This window comes from Hippoglossus stenolepis, chromosome 11 (assembly GCF_022539355.2).
Source record: "Hippoglossus stenolepis isolate QCI-W04-F060 chromosome 11, HSTE1.2, whole genome shotgun sequence".
NCBI classification, from domain to species: domain Eukaryota; kingdom Metazoa; phylum Chordata; class Actinopteri; order Pleuronectiformes; family Pleuronectidae; genus Hippoglossus; species Hippoglossus stenolepis.
The window spans coordinates 1,479,696-1,495,821 of NC_061493.1; the positions used below are offsets into that span (position 1 = coordinate 1,479,696).

At 41.0% G+C, this 16,126-nt stretch overlaps 1 protein-coding gene across 1 annotated transcript; it reads right to left on the bottom strand.

Annotated features, from left to right (window-relative positions):
• Positions 1–359: 359 nt before the first annotated feature.
• Positions 360–3,191, bottom strand: LOC118117740 (homeobox protein engrailed-2b). The gene is made up of 2 exons (XM_035170248.2): positions 2,720–3,191; positions 360–862 (listed from the first exon to the last, which is right to left on the bottom strand). Exons 1-2 carry the CDS (start codon positions 3,189–3,191, stop codon positions 546–548), a joined length of 789 nt encoding a protein of 262 aa, XP_035026139.1. The 3' UTR covers positions 360–545.
• Between the last annotated feature and the right edge of the window lie 12,935 nt (positions 3,192–16,126).

Consider the following 16,126-nt stretch of genomic DNA (forward strand, 5'->3'; position numbering starts at 1 on the left):
ACGCAACTGGTAAATCAGAACTAACAAACAGCAATAAATCAATAAATGTTCTTTGGCCATTGTTTGCCAAACAACAAATGTCATTTTCAGACCCCAAATCTCTGCTTAGGTCAACGTCAGACGATGCCTGGGAAACAGTAGGTTAACCGTTCACCAGCGTCCGTTGTTGTTTTTGACAATATGTCTCGGGTACACACGGTTTGGTCTGTAGGCTATGTTGGTACGGGTGCACATCCTCTCCGAAGTCTGACTGTGACATGAACACAGTACCACACTTGACTTAGATTGACACACACACACACACACACACACACACACACACACACACACACACACACACACACACACACACACACACACACACACACACACACACAAGACAAACTAAAATAGTCTCTGGTCGGGTTTTAAATATGAATGCTGGTACTGAAGTGGAAGATTGCTTGTTTCAGAACCCCCTCTCACACACACACACACACACACACACACACACACACACACACACACACACACACACACACACACACACACACACTTGTTTTCCCCTAGTCACTGTCCGACTTATCGTCCTGGGACGCGGAGTGGTTGTACAGTCCCTGTGCCATGAGATGCAGCGCCAGAGAGTTTTTATTCCCGGTGGCTTTCTTGATTTTGGCCCGCTTGTTCTGAAACCATATTTTGATTTGGGACTCGTTGAGACCAAGGGCCTGGGCTAGGCTCTGCCTCCGCTGCTCCGTCAGATACCGATTGTTCTGAAACTCAGTTTTCAACCGATGAAGCTGCTCCGCCGTGAAGGCCGTGCGGGGCCTCTTGTCTTCTTTACTCGGGGTCGGCGTCTTCTTTGGTTTGCGGGATCGGGGACCTTGGGTAAGGGTGGGGGTGAAGACAAAAATGACACCCAGCAGTTAGAGTCAATAGTTAAATCACAGGCAAGTTAAGAGAATGGGTACTTTTTTGTTTTTTCATTATTGAAAACGGGTGTGTTAAGTTTATATATATATATATATATATATGTACTATATGTCTGTCTGTCTGTCTGTCTGTCTGTGTGTGTGTGTGTGTGTGTGTGTGTGTGTGTGTGTGTGTGTGTGTGTGTGTGTGTGTGTGTGTGTGTGTGTGTGTGTGTGTGTGTGTGTGTGTGTTTCCACTACATCCAGCTCTAGGCCAACCGCAGTACACTTGAGTGAGAACGGACAGAGGATGAGGGTGCAGATAGGGGTTGGTTAGAATATGGAGGGGAAGTTAGGCGCCTCTTTCCCTCCCCGTTACCATAGGAGCTCTTGCATTGAACTAGCATCTACCATTGAGGCATTTCTCTCATGAAGTTAAAAGGCAGATAAAAGAACGGATGGACAAATTAGTCCAAGCTTTGCTCTGTAATAAAGGGCAAACGAATATAACAGGCCATAATCAAATGTTTCATCCAACAATGTTTTACGTGTACACTAAAGTAAAAGGCTTTCATTATTTTTTACAATAAACAGCGAGGCTATCCTAACACCTGTGACCTCTTTAAGAGAGAACTGCAGCCTGTAGGCCCTTTTGCTCATTTCCATAAGCTCGACACTCAAGACTCAGAACTCAATAGAAACTTTTTTTGTATCTCTTTACAACAATTAAAAACAAAATTTCGAAATTTCTAACTTGATTCTACTTTAGCAAAAACCTTTCCACATAGAGCAAAATCCTCCGCTGTTAATAAAGTTTTGATCATGACAAAGGAAAAGTCAAAGTCTACTATGCATGCAACTTTACCACGAGCAAATTTTTTATTGAAATAGAGCAACACAGTTTAAAACAGAAGGCGCGCAACATGCAGGAAACTGCTAGTCGGAATTGCAAAATGTTTGAAAACGTTTTAGACCTCATCGTGGAGAGGATGTCCAAATGACTTGCTTATTTATCTATTTATTTATTTATTTTTCATTTTTTCGTTTGCCGGAATAAAGGGCTTTAAAGCCGCGTTGTTCAGCATTTCACATTGAGTCAATCTCTTCTGGTACAGGACCCTCACTTTTTAGATTGCCCCGACACACACACGCACACACACACACCCCACCCCCATTGTCAAAAAAAATATGCTAATGTAATATTAACAAAGAAGACAGAGGAACAATGGCGTCAAACTTGGTTTTACTTCACTTTTCCACATTTTGATTTTACTTTCACCTAATATACCTTTTTATTTCATCTTTAATTTGAACACCTTTCGATGGCACTGTTAAATCCCATCGGCTTTATCCATATTTTCCAACTACTATCCAGATCGAAATTCATCCAAAACAAAAAGAAACTGTTTGTAATTCGAATTTAAAGTAGATATATTTGCGTAAAAATGGTTGGAGTATATTCTAACAAAGTTAATATAATTTCCTACTGCAAGTAGCCTATGAAATAATCAAGATAATATTAGTTATGACAGTGCAATAGGCTAAATAGTTAGTCTATTGAACAGAATTGAGGAACGAACACTGAAAGAATAAAATGTGAGGCTATATATTTTTTCGGAGGAATTTGCCTGCATAACTTTAAACTTGAAAACGGGTTAATTCCACCCACAAATAAGAGGCTGGATGATTACTGCAATTCAGCGTTTTTAGTGACTCGGAAATAAACTATCGTAATTGAGCTTTGATGCATTTTATTGAATAACATTATTTCGTTGAATTATGAAAAGGTGAACGAGGAGTATATTTGTATAGTTTTATTTTTCACCAACCTGATGATGGACGGTCTGAGTAGCGGGTACAATAAACCCAGGCTGGCCACAGTATCGGGTTAGCGTCAGGGGCCGAGCTGGCCTGGGGGCTGCCGCAGCAGTCCCCGCTGCCCTCTGCATCACCATCTATCAAATCAGGTCTCCTGTCCTCAGGGTCCAGAGGCTCTGCTCCAATGTCCTCCTCGCCTCTTGGTTCTCCTTGTTGTCGATTAATTGTTTTGCAAGCCTTTCTCCCAGTTAGCTCCTCTCTTCGTATAACTACTGCCAGACTGTGTTCCTCTTGAACCAAAGTCCCGTCCTTCCTCTTTCGGCCAAAGTCCGGTCTTAAGATGTTGTCAATATAAAAATTGGTGATCGAGTGGGACTGCTGGTTGCCAGGTTGATGAATGAGGGGCAGGATGGCCCGGTTGGACTCCTCGTCTTGACTGGAGTCCTCTGGGCGCTCTGGGTCTCGGCGAGCATTCTCTTCCATAATAATGAAGCCTGATCGCAGCCAGAACCTCTTTCTGTGCGTCCTTCTTCAAACTAGCAATTCCAATTTTGTTGATGTGTCCTGTTCCCGTTTTTATCAATTAATTACAATATATATCTGTCCCAATCAGATTGAAATCCTCTTCTAAATCCTTCTCGGCACAAATGTTTTTTTTTATTATTATTTAGCCGTGAAAAGGCGCCTCTTATGATCTTTGACAAAGAAAAAACATGTTTCAGCTTGTGGTGAAATGCTGCTCCTCGTCGCTGGACCTGCTGCTCAGATTTTAGATTTAAAAACTCTAGACTAAGCCAAGTTGAAGAAAAAACTAAAATGTAACCTAATTATTTTTTGCGGCTCCTAGCACAAAATTAGTGATGCTACAGCAGCACCGAAGTGCTTTTATAAGGACGCGGTTTAAATACTTTGACTGAGGATTTTGGTTCTCGTGTTCGATTGGCTGTGAGACGCTGTGGTGACGTTGTACTACGGGTCTCGCAGGCACGTGCCTTCGACCAATAGAGCGGAAGAGCTGGTGTCATGTGAGGTTTCCGGAATTCCCTGGAGGCGCAGCATATGATGCATTCAGGGTAAACCGGAAACGTCTTGTTACTAGACGTAATACAACGCCTAGTTTTAAGGTGGTAGCAGGGGTACATGGACCATCGCATTAACATTGTGTTATTATAAGATTTGTCAACAATTCATTACATCCATGGTCTCAAATACTGAGGGTTGTAGTGTTTGGGCTACACTGTGGGCAGGAAATAAATAATATGAACAGCTAATATATAGTGGCATCCGATCTTGATGGTGGATCATGATCATGGTGGCTGCTGACCGTAGACTATGATTGCAGCAGGACTGCTTGATATATAGTATTTCTCCTCGGATCCTTGACCGTTACTGACAATAATCCATCAATTCATTGACCTTCAGTTATGCTTCAAAATGTTTATTCTTATCAATGCTGCTAAAACCTTTATCTTGCTAAAATTCTCCTTTACACTTGACATCTATTGCACTTCTGTCCGTCCTGGGAGAGGGATCCCTCACATGTGGCTCTCTCTGAGGTTTCTACCTTCTTTTTACCCTGTTAAAAGGGTTTTTTAGTAGTTTTTCCTTACTCTTGTTGAGGGTTAAGGGCAGAGGATGTCACACCTTGTTAAAGCCCTGTGAGACAAATTGTGATTTGTGAATATGGGCTATACAAATAAAATGTGATTGATTGATGATAATATGGACTTGGCCTCTTAAGCACCTGACATGTAGAATTCACATTTAGTTTACAGGCAACACTTTGAATACAGTCTTTGCCATCTTGTTTAGTTATAGCCTGTTTTCCCAGAACGAGCAGATGTAGTGCTATATACACAGCAGGGCTAAACAGAGCTCCTTCAGTCGTTTATAGGATAAGAATTTCATTTTTTTTCTTGAAACATTAGGCTATTGTTTCAAGCAAATGTACAATGGCATTTGCTTTGCTGTTTACACTGGAGGGTGATAAAAGTCTCTTATCCCACGTTTTGGGTTAGGTTTTTGAACACTGCCTTATAGGCTTGTTATGGCTGCCTAGATTTAACAGTGTGACTTTAGATTATCAAGCCAATTGACCTTAGATTCTTTGTCAAAATAAAGTTGAATAAAGGATGAAATATATAGCTCTAAAAGTTTGCTGTAAGATATTTAAGCTAAATAGCTGTTTATGAGCACTGATCCTTCTGAATTAGATTGTGGTGTTGTTGTGGTGAGATGTCGGCCAAAGTACTGATTATATCCAGCAGTATACACCGGCATGTGTCGGAAAGAAAGAATGAAATATTGTATTGTATATATATTTATTTATATATATAAACATTTCTGTGTCTGTGCGTGTGTCTCATTTCACTGCATTTCTATCACCACACGAATTGCAGCAGTATATTTAGCCGAATAAGAAATCTGGACCAAAGTGTTATTATCTGCGTATTTTCAGATGTTCACATCTAAAAAGGCCGTATTATATTGAAATACGCCATATCGTGGTGGCTATAATACTGAGCCTTTCGCGTCTTTCACAAGAAAGCCGGGACTACGGGCCACACAGTGGAGAGCCCGGACGGGGACGTGACGCTGGAAGCCGGAGCGGGACGCTCCCTCCTCCGCGCGTCGGCTCGGGTCTGAGAGGTGTCTGCTCACATGTTTGCTCTGAAGCCAGCAGCGATGACAACCTTGTTTCTCTAACTTTGTCGCCAAGCCGTGGTTCTATAGTGGAGAAGAAGCTCTCAGATATTTGAAATAAAAGTAGACATATACGATGAAAACGATTCCCGGAAAGTAACGCGCTGAAACATCTCACGAATCTCACGATCAAACATCTCATCGTAAAAAATAAAACGTTTGTAAATGGTCGAGTCTATCGGCATCAATGTCTCCGTTTGTGTAAACTAAGACAGTTTACACTGCTAACACCCCCTCTGCTCCTGAATGTGTCTGGATCTGTGTCTGACAGTAAAGTGAATGTTTCCTGTCATGTTTCCTGTACACTTTTCTTCTGTCAACTAGTACCAGCCCGTGGCAGGCTCTTTAATCCGTCTACCTGGACGTTAAGCCAATCAACAGCTTTGAAAATATTTAGGAATGCAGGTGAATCAACATTAACGCGAGAGCCAGCACAAGAAATCACTCTTGAGACAAAGGCCTGGCATCATGATCATGATCGTTACTTTAACTTCCTACTGAAACTAGAGCGATTCACTCTTGTTTTATGAAAATATTTGGCTACAGTATTTATATATGCTCGCTTTGATTTTTAGAGTGAGTGCAGTGTTACTACGACGTTTTTTATGGTAAAAGCGCAAATTGCACGCGATGCAAAACATTTTACTGCATCGAAAGAAGGAGTCAATATCGCATTCACACAAGCATTCACACAAAGGGTGTAGAAACTTCAGAGAGAGCCACATGTGAGGGATCCCTCTCCCAGGACGGACAGAAGTGCAATAGATGCGGTGTGTAACTGAACACATGAACAACATAACAGTATTTAAAACAATGATTAGAAGAAGTAGTTTTTAACATAATGGAGAAGTGTTTCAATGTTTTTTTTTACGTATTTATACATAAGAAAATGTCTGATAGAGATGAATGGAGCAGCAATGACAAATGAATTGAGGAGTTATTGTCAGTAATGGTAGAATATGTGAGTAGGCATATAATTATAGTCCATTATCAGCTGCCACCCACGACCAGGATCTTTGGGATCACAAAAGCAGAGCAAAAAAACCCTGTGTTTTTTAAATTGGCAATACTCATTTGATGAAAAACAAAGATTACCATATTATCATCAAAACCATTCGTTTTTGGATATCAAAAATGTTAGATCAGTTGAAGGATTATATAATAGAACCTATGAGGCAAATTTGTTGTGAATATGGGCTAGACAAATACAATTTAATTTTATTCATAATTCTTTTATTTCCATATATGCCTGTGATTAATGTGTACCCTGAAAATGGAAAACAGGCTCTGTGTCTCTGGAGTCTCCTACATTGTCTTGGTGCCCAGATGTGAGGTGGTCTGAGACAAAGCTGAGGTCAGTGGGGAACCTCAGTTTGCGGCCTACTTTACAAACACACAAACTGTGGCTCCAATTGATATACGTGGGAAATGAAAAAGCTAATTGATGAACAGTAGATTATATTTCATGCTCTGATACATTTAAGAGACCATCTTACTGCAAAGGCTTCCCCATGTTTGTCAAATTTAGCCTTTAACACGTATTTTAATGAAATAGGGGAAAATAGAGATCGGTCAGTGAAAATGGGAAGAGAAAAACATTTGCAGTCTTCTTATTAATTTCATCTTTTCCCAGTATAAGCCTATAGTGCTAAATGGTGCAGACTGAACATTAACGCTAGTCAGAGGGAAATAAGAAAGGCTCTATCCCAAAAATCAACCACTATTTTTTTTCACTTTTTCTCAGCTCACTCGTTACGCAATTTGATTGAGTCCTTCCTCTCGGTGGAAATAAGGCTAAATCCAAATAAATTAACATCTTGTATTTTTTATGAAAATTACAGTAGATGTTTAAAATGCAGTTCCAAATGTCATGTATTTTACCAGTGTTGGTTGTTTTAGCCATGTATGTGTTACAACAGGCTATTGATACACATTTGCATGACCTATGGGACTTGTACACATCACATGTGTTTCTTGAAGACATTTCACCTCTCAGAAGTTAAATACCTGAAACTGAAGAATTATTTTTCTTTTTTTCTTTCTGTGGCTGGCTCAGGGTTGAGAGCGGTCGTCCTCTAACCAGAAGGTTGGTGTTTCAACCATACCGCATGTCAAAGCGTCCTTAGGCAAGACACTGAGCCCAAATTGCCCCTTCTCACAGAGAAAGTGCTGCACATAGATGCACTGTATCAATCTGTGTGTGAATGTAAAAGTAATGTCCTTCTCCCTCAAATGTGTAAAGTGTCCTTGGGTCCCTTGAAAGTTGGTATTAAAATTTAAGTTATTATTTTATGATCATTACTGTAAAGCATCAGTTTGCATGGTATGTATGTATTCCTTATGAATCGGAGGTCCTACCTGGATATAGTCCTTGTTCTTTTCTGCCAGTTTGCCCAGAACCACTCATCTGACTGTCCCAGGCCTCTGACAGCATGTTGAAAGGCTGAGAGCTGGCTTGCTGTAATCACTTACTGCTTTAATTCTCATTATCATCATGCTGTTGATAAACCCAATGTGAAAGCAGCCCACAGGCCAGACTGAGTGGCCTCCCTGGATGCAGCAGAGCTTGGCATCCTGCACTATTGCTTAGTCCTGCATGAGTTCACAACAGTGCTGGCTGACAAAGGAAGGTTATGCACCATTGCTTTTTTAATTTCAAGAGGGCCCCCTAATATTCTTCTTTTCAGAAGAAAGGGATACAACACACACAGGGATCTTCAAAGCAGTTTGTTGTTATGGATGTTTAGGATGTGCTCCTTAGAATGTCCAAAAGTGAGCTGCAGATGTTTGTTTGTTTCTATTATGTCAGAAGGAACATGAACAGGTTCTTCAGGACCAGCATCTATGGTGATAAGTTTGAGTTTTATCAGCATCTGCACTCTCTGGGATGCAGAGGTCTTGACTGTTGACCTCTGCATCCATGTGCAGATGTGAGGACCTTCAGGTACAGATAGCTATCTGATATAGAATCCAGATTCCTGTGAGTCAATCATTAGTCATACTGTATCAAACAAAAGACTTTTGGCAGCTGACTAAAATGTCAACAAATAGTGTTGAGCCATAGGTTTGTTCTCGTCTTTGTTTGGCTTATGTATTAATGCAGACATTATTAAATAATTTGTATCATCAATTTACCTCATTCAAATTCTTCAAATTATATCTATTTCTGCTCTGTCACCAAAAAACGTATCTGATCTAGTGTATGAATTTACAAGTAGTTTTTGGTTAACCTTTTAACTACTGGGCATTACATTCTTACTTTACTGAAACGTCATGAGTCTTGTCTCCTTTAAAAGAGGAGAGTGACCACATGTTACAACCCTTAGCTCGTGTGGGGAAGGGGAATATAAAACCAGATGTAATTGATTAAAAACAAGTTATTTATTTTGCAAAATTTTGGAGTAGGATTACAAAAGTAAAAAGGTGAGGCAGACTAACAAGATAACTTTGTAAGACACGAGTGGCTTGTCTGGCGAGCCAAGTGCAGTTGCCATGACTTGTAGGTTGTCGAGGCTTTTATATTCTTCAGGTTCCTGGCGTCTCAGGGTGTATGCGTCATTGGTGTAGCAGCATTGGCTGACCAATCAGGGAGCAGGCTCCAGGAACAGGAAACAGCAGCTGGCGAAAGTAAGGGGAAGGCTACGACTTCCCAGCTGGAGCCAACCATGGACCAGGAAGGGCACACCTTGATGCACATGAACAAAAACTACACAGGAAAGGGTTGGACACAAGAGGGGGCTGTAACACCACAGTTTAACTGACCGGGACAGGAGGAGCACAGACAGAACCGTAGGCATGAAAACTGGGCTGAGGAAAAGAACTACACTTGACCAATCCAGTTAGCACATATTCACATGTTCACAAATCACAATTTGTCTCATAGGGCTTAACAAGGTGCGACATCCTCTTTCCTTAACCCTCAATTCCCCATTAATGGGTAAAAACGTAGGAACCTCAGAGAGAGGCACATGTGAGGGATCCCTCTCCCAGGACGGACAGAAGTGCAATAGATGCCACATGTAACTGAGAACATCAACAGAATAACGGTATTTACAAAATTGAGGAAACAGTTTGTAACATAATGGAAAAGTGTGTCAACGTTTACAGTATTTGTACATAAGAAAATGTCTGATAGAGATGAAGGGAGCAGCAATGACAAATGAATTGAGTTATTGTATGTCAAGCAGTCTTGTTGTAATCATAGTCCATGCTCAGCTGCCACCACGATCAGGATCCACCACCACAATCAGATGCCACCATCATGATACACCACCACTATCCACGATCTGACAACATGATCACGATCCACGATCTGCCATCGCAATCTCTGATTCGCGATCCGCCATCATGATCCACAATGTGACCACAGCTGCGGCCCTGGATCTGCAAACGATAAAGCACATAGACTGTGGTGAAGAAGTCAAGTCAGCAACATGTATTGATGAGACATTCATGTGATAAAGAGGGTGAAGAGGAAAGAGAAGCTCCATTTGCCATGTGTCCCCCAACATTCTAGACCTATAGCAGCATAACTAAGAACAGGTCCAAGAAAAACCTGAACCAGCTCCCTGCCCACTGTGCATATTGTACTCCCCTGTGCACCCCTATGGAACCGGGGAATCAAGGCGCTGTCAGCCTCATTAAGTTTATATTTGCCAACACAAACTGGTTCGATTGCTGCCACCATCTCTCACAAAGTAACTGCTTTTCTTTTCATATTGATCAGCCTCCAACTGGAACTGAAAAAAGATACACATGATATACTGGGCAGAATCAAAGTAAGCATCCACCTAGTGTTTCCCCACACCAGGTGGTAAAATGCCCACCCCCAGTGGCAGGTAAAAAAGGAGGGAACACATAAGACCCTGGTGTCAAAGGAGTGTCAGAGCATCTCATCCGAGAGGTGGATATGGCGTTCAGCAAAGGACCAGGTCCAAATCGAAACTGTGGCCACTGCAGGAGGGCATTCCCATACATATGGCACCTGCTAAATCCGGCCTGTGAGCTATAGGGTCCCCTTGTCCCTCAGGGAGAAGAAGGGTTGTGTTGACATTAGAGGGAAACAAAGTTGACTTATACCTTAGTGAAGCAACCCTGCATCTCCTTGACAACCTGACAACCTCTCCTGCATTTGGAACCCCTCTTGACTTGATGTTGGCTGCTTTGTCATACATCCTAGGCACATGTACCGCTCTGGGCGAGCAGAAGGGGGGGAGTGAGCCACAGTTTTGAAGCCAGCTTGGACAGGCCAGGGAGCGTAGGGCCCCTTGCCTGTTAATGTAGGCTGTCATTACTGTGCTGTTGTTCCTGATGATGACTTGGTGAGTCCTCAACCTTTGCAGGAATTGTGAAGTGCAAAGGCAACAGCTTTCATCTCCAGAGCATTTATGTGTTGAGTGACCCTACGCCAGTCTAGCATATGTTGATTCATATCCTTCATGCACAGCACCCCATTGTTTAATGACGACAGGAGTTTTATCAGGCAGTTGACTTGATGTCAGGGAGCAGAACAGACAGTTTGACCAAGAGAGTATGACAACAGAAGAGGTCAATTATAGTGGCAGCAGAAGGAGGAACAGTTGATTTGTTGAGATCATATTAGTCGTGTCCTGTTAAATTCAGAATGTTATCCAATACCCTGCTCCTCACGTTCAATCCCCTTCACAATCAAGCCCGATCATATATCAAAGAGCTCATAACGCCGTATTGTCCCAATAGATCACTTCGCTCCCAAAATACAGGCTCTCTTGTGGTTCCTAGAGTCAGTAAGAGTAGAAAGGGAGGTAGAGCCTTCAGCTACCAGGCTCCTCTCCCGTGGAACCAGCTCCCATTTTCAGTTCGGGAGGTAGACACCATCTCTACATTTACTGTAGACTTAAAATGTTCCTTTTGATGAAGCGGAGTCCTGAACCATCCCTTAGTTATGCTGCTATAGGCCTAGAATGCTGGGGGAACTCCCATCATCCACTGAGCACTTTTTTCTCTCCTTCTCTCTGTCTCACACATTCATTCATTTATTTTACTTTACGTCAGAAACGTTGTGATTTTCCTCCATTCCCTCCTTATTATATATCATCACCATCATCGTCATCATCGTTGTTGTGGAAAATCTGCTGGTCAATGGTCAACTCTTCAGTGAAGAAAGGGTTCAGGAGCCCTTTGATGTCTTATGCTGAAATATTTATTGAAAACTTGGCAAAGGAGAAAATCAAAATTCATCAATACAACAACTGTGCATGATGTCCTCTCATATTCTGAAGTCTTATTTCCTGTAGTCACACTTCAAACCCCTACAGATCATCAGTCTATGGGTTTGCCAGCTCTTAAACAATCAAATGTATTTTCTAGTCCCAGAGACAGTATTGGCTGCTTACACAGTCTCTAGGGTCTCTAGGGAGTGAAGCCTTTGACCTTCGCAGCCAGCTGCACTATGCCCCAGAGAGAGGAGAGGAGACGGTGTCTCCGAAAATTCCATAACAATCATCATCATCAATCATCATTATTGTTATATTATTATTATATAAACTGGTGCGGCTATCATCAATAACATCTTTACATCTTTAATTATCATTTATTAATCTCATCATAACAGCCAGTCTGACAGAGCGGAAACATGATGGTTACACAACAGTTCCTGGTCTCTACTTATTATAGTCGCCTGTTGTCTTAGAATGTAACATTATCACAAAAATGTTTTTACTGAAACTGGTTAAATAAAAATTATGTTTATGAAGGTATGAAACTTCCTGTAGCCTATTCTTAACCCCATACTCAACAAAGCAATAATGGCCTTTCCCACAACAGCAACCCCAACTTAAAGCCTCTTCCCACTGCCCTGTCTGATCGGCCTATAAATGAAAGGCTGTCTGTAATGGATCTTTGCAAAGCCTTAACACTGACTTGAACCTAGTTGCTTAGGTAGAAAGAAAGCTGCTCTATCAATTGAGCTAGACAGTCTTCCAGGGTAAACCTGCCGGCCACTTAAAGTGGTTCTCTACTAGAGATGTCACAATACCAAAAATTTAGTAATCAATACAGAAACCAGGAAATTACAAGCTTTTCAATAACATATTCAATACCAATAAAAAACGAAAAGAATACAATAAATCCCATGTACTTCAACATACACTCCTTTCTTTAAAATATTTGAACGTACAAAAAACAACAGTAGCTATGTAGCCTTTGAGTAATACATAAAAAGAAAAGACTATTAACACTACAAAACAGAGCAGTGGCATGTACAGAAATTATGAGATTTCAGTTATCAGGTACAGCTCAATGACAGCAGAAGCTGCACACACAATGTACTTACACGCACGCACACACACACACACACACACACACACACACTCAACCTATATTTGCGAGTGCAAGGCTGCAAGCAGTAGGTTACTACAGTAGTAGTGACAGACCAATAAATCATTAAATATGAATTAAGAATGCTAATGTTATCAGTATTTCCTCTAGGATTTTGTTAGCAGCGGGGGCAGGCACTCATCTCTGCAAAAGTGTGTGTCTGCTCGTCTTTGTCACTCTTCACACAAACTGACGATCACATTTATTTAGATATAATCGATGATGTCGGATCATGAATCCAGATCGTTTCGGTCACATTCTGATGTCATATAGCTGTGAGAGTCACGTCTCGTGTTGCGTGTGGCAGGTGAACTGTGTGCGCGCAAAATGTCGGTCTTTTTTCATTGTGTTTAAATACATGTATCATAAACTCTAGAGCGAATCAGACAAACACAAAGTGAACTTCAAGTAGTGTTCCTAATAACCTTTGATTAGTGTTGGTGTTTATTGTGAATGTGTAAAGTGAGCACAGGTCAGCGGGGGAAAGAGGACATGTAGCAAGGTAATACAGCACAGTATAAAGATATTGTAAAAGTACTGTGTTTAGAATTTTAGCATTGACTTGGTACTGAAGTATTGTTTCTCATATACTATCTACAACTCACACAAGAATGTCCTTGGTGACTTGCCATAAGTGGTGCGGGCAGGGCCATGTTGTAATGCAGCTATATGCCGATACTAGCCTACCACAACAAGTTCTGGCTCTTTTTTACAAGCTCATACTTATTTATTTCTCTCTGTCCACCTGGGATCTGGCTAAAAAGAGGGTTGACTAACCTCATTGTTGGTAGACAATGTCTGATTTTGTCAGCAAGCTACGCTACGTGCAATACGCTGGTGTCAGGACAGACGACCCAGCTAGGCTTGCTGCACCCTGACTCAGGTGGAGATCAAACAATCAACTGCTTCCACAACAACACCGATGTTTTACAGATAAACCCTTGGACTTGGCCGGTGTGTCTTAAAGAAATATTAACGCACCTTGACAGCAGGGGTATCATTCCCCATACATATGGAATATGTAACAGAGAGGAGAGATAGTCTTGATACGATAAAGTTGCCCAAATTAGAATGAACCTCATTAAACATGTATTTGTACCTATAGTATGCTGCGGTGTGTGGCACTTGCATAGAGATTATGCAATACCCAACTTTTGTGTTGTAGTTTATATACAGTAGTTTGTATGTACACTTCTACAGTGTTTTAATGTTGATATTATTTATTATTTTAAAGGTCCCCAAGTCCACCTCACCTCTTCTAGTCCCTGTTTTCCAGTCCCTACAGTGACGTGCTGTCGAAGAAGAGATTGTTGCCTGACTGGCTGCAGAACATTGTGGAACCAGTAAGACTGGAAGCTAGAATGCTTCTATTCAGCATCTGTATATGCATCTTCCAGTGTGCCTGTTTGTCTCCAGTCTTCCTTCTGTCCATTCCTTCACCCAGTCTGTTATAGCCTTCAGTCAGCCTCCCAGTCAGCTAGCCTCCAACCAGTCAGTGACTGGCATGTTAGCCCCCAACAAGGTGATGACAATTACACTGAGAATCCTTTATCTGCAGCCATTTTCAGCAGCCACAGCCTCGAGTCAGGGGTCCATGTCCCATTTCTTTTGCTGGATTTATGATTCCCATAACGAGTGACTGAATTGGCAGAAACCAATGTCTAAATGCCAGCAACAATAAAAATGGAACATATTTTATTTTCTCAACCTAGGGACTCAACTGCAAAGTGACCCTTTGCCACTTTGTTTAAGCTGCAGCCCAAGCTCCAGCCCTAGGTTCCCTGCAGCCAGGGACAAAATATTGTACCTGGAAGTTTTACCAGTAATATGACCTTGACCTGATGCATAACGACCATTTGCTGGTTAGCAATATCTTCTCTCCCACTTCATCTTGTCATTGTTTTACAAATCATCTACAAAGGCTATTATTATTCCAGCTAAATATCATACTTCAAATTGCCCTAATTAAAATAGTGCTGCCTGCTCTCTTTAATCTGATTGTGCTGATTGAATCTGGGTGGCAGTAAGTACCACTGTCTATAAAACCCTGGGGAAGTTTTCAATCAGGAATTTGCTGGCTTCTCTTCACTCTGCAATGCATATATGAGGTCATTCTCTCCTTTTCAATTAACACAATTATAAAATGTACTGTTGCTCCATAATGTGCTGATGACAACATTTAATCGACAGAGAGTACCAATTTGGAGATATTTAAAGGCAAAAGTCCCGACTTTGTAGCTTATAATTTCTCCAAATTGGTACAGTAAATATGCCTGATATTGAGTATGGTTGAAGTCATAGACACCTGAAGATAGATATACCAGCAATGACTGGGAATTATTGGGCATAATCTTTTTACAAGCATTTCAAGCTACAAAGTCTGGAGTTTTACTTTGAAAATTCACTAAATTGGTACAGTACAAATGTATGATATTGAGTATGGATATAGTCATAGTTGTCCTGAATGCAGAAATATCAGTCATGACCAAAAATGATTTGGCAATGTCTATATTGTGTATATACTGTATATATTAGTCTTTATTCCATTCATATTTTTCTATATGTTTTATGTCCTTAAACTTAAGTAATATTACCGTTACACTTAAGTATTGCATGTAACTTATTATTACTTACTGATGTCTATTTTTGACTCTTGCAGCTGTAATATTGCAAATTACCCCGTGGTGGGACTAATAAAGGATTATCTTATCTTATCTTCACAGCCCCTCAGATATCAAAGACAAGATCATTTCCAGCTACAATGTTGTAACTTTTACTTTTACATTTCTCTTAATTAAAACATGGATTTATTTATAGTTTTTCTGTACCCAGATATACCAGCCAACACCAGGAATTATTGGGCAATGTGTTTTTACAGCCCTTCAAGTGTCAGAGAAAATACTATTTCCTTGTACAAAATTGGGACATTTACTTTGAAAATGTTCGTGTTGACAACCGGAAGCATTGACGTGTGTACACCGTACACTGACGCTAACTTTGCCAACTCCGAGCCAGGGTCCGCACGCTCTTCATTTACCATAAAGGTCTGAATAAGCGTGCACTCCAAATTGAGGTGCAGCGAATATGTGTCCGGTGGCAAAAGAGCATAAAACAAGAGACACACAGTTTGACAGTGAGGCCATTACATCGATGAGCGGCAACAACTTTGGTCATACAAGTTAATAAAGATACTAATACTTCAGATAACAATCTCTATCTTTCATAGAGAACGTGATCGGTGGGGAGACTTGTTATCAAAACACTCATGACAGATGTTAATATCAGGTCTGAACAGGGCCTGAGACCACCTCGTTTTTTAATGGATTGTGTTGACATGAAATAACATTAATTCAAAATCA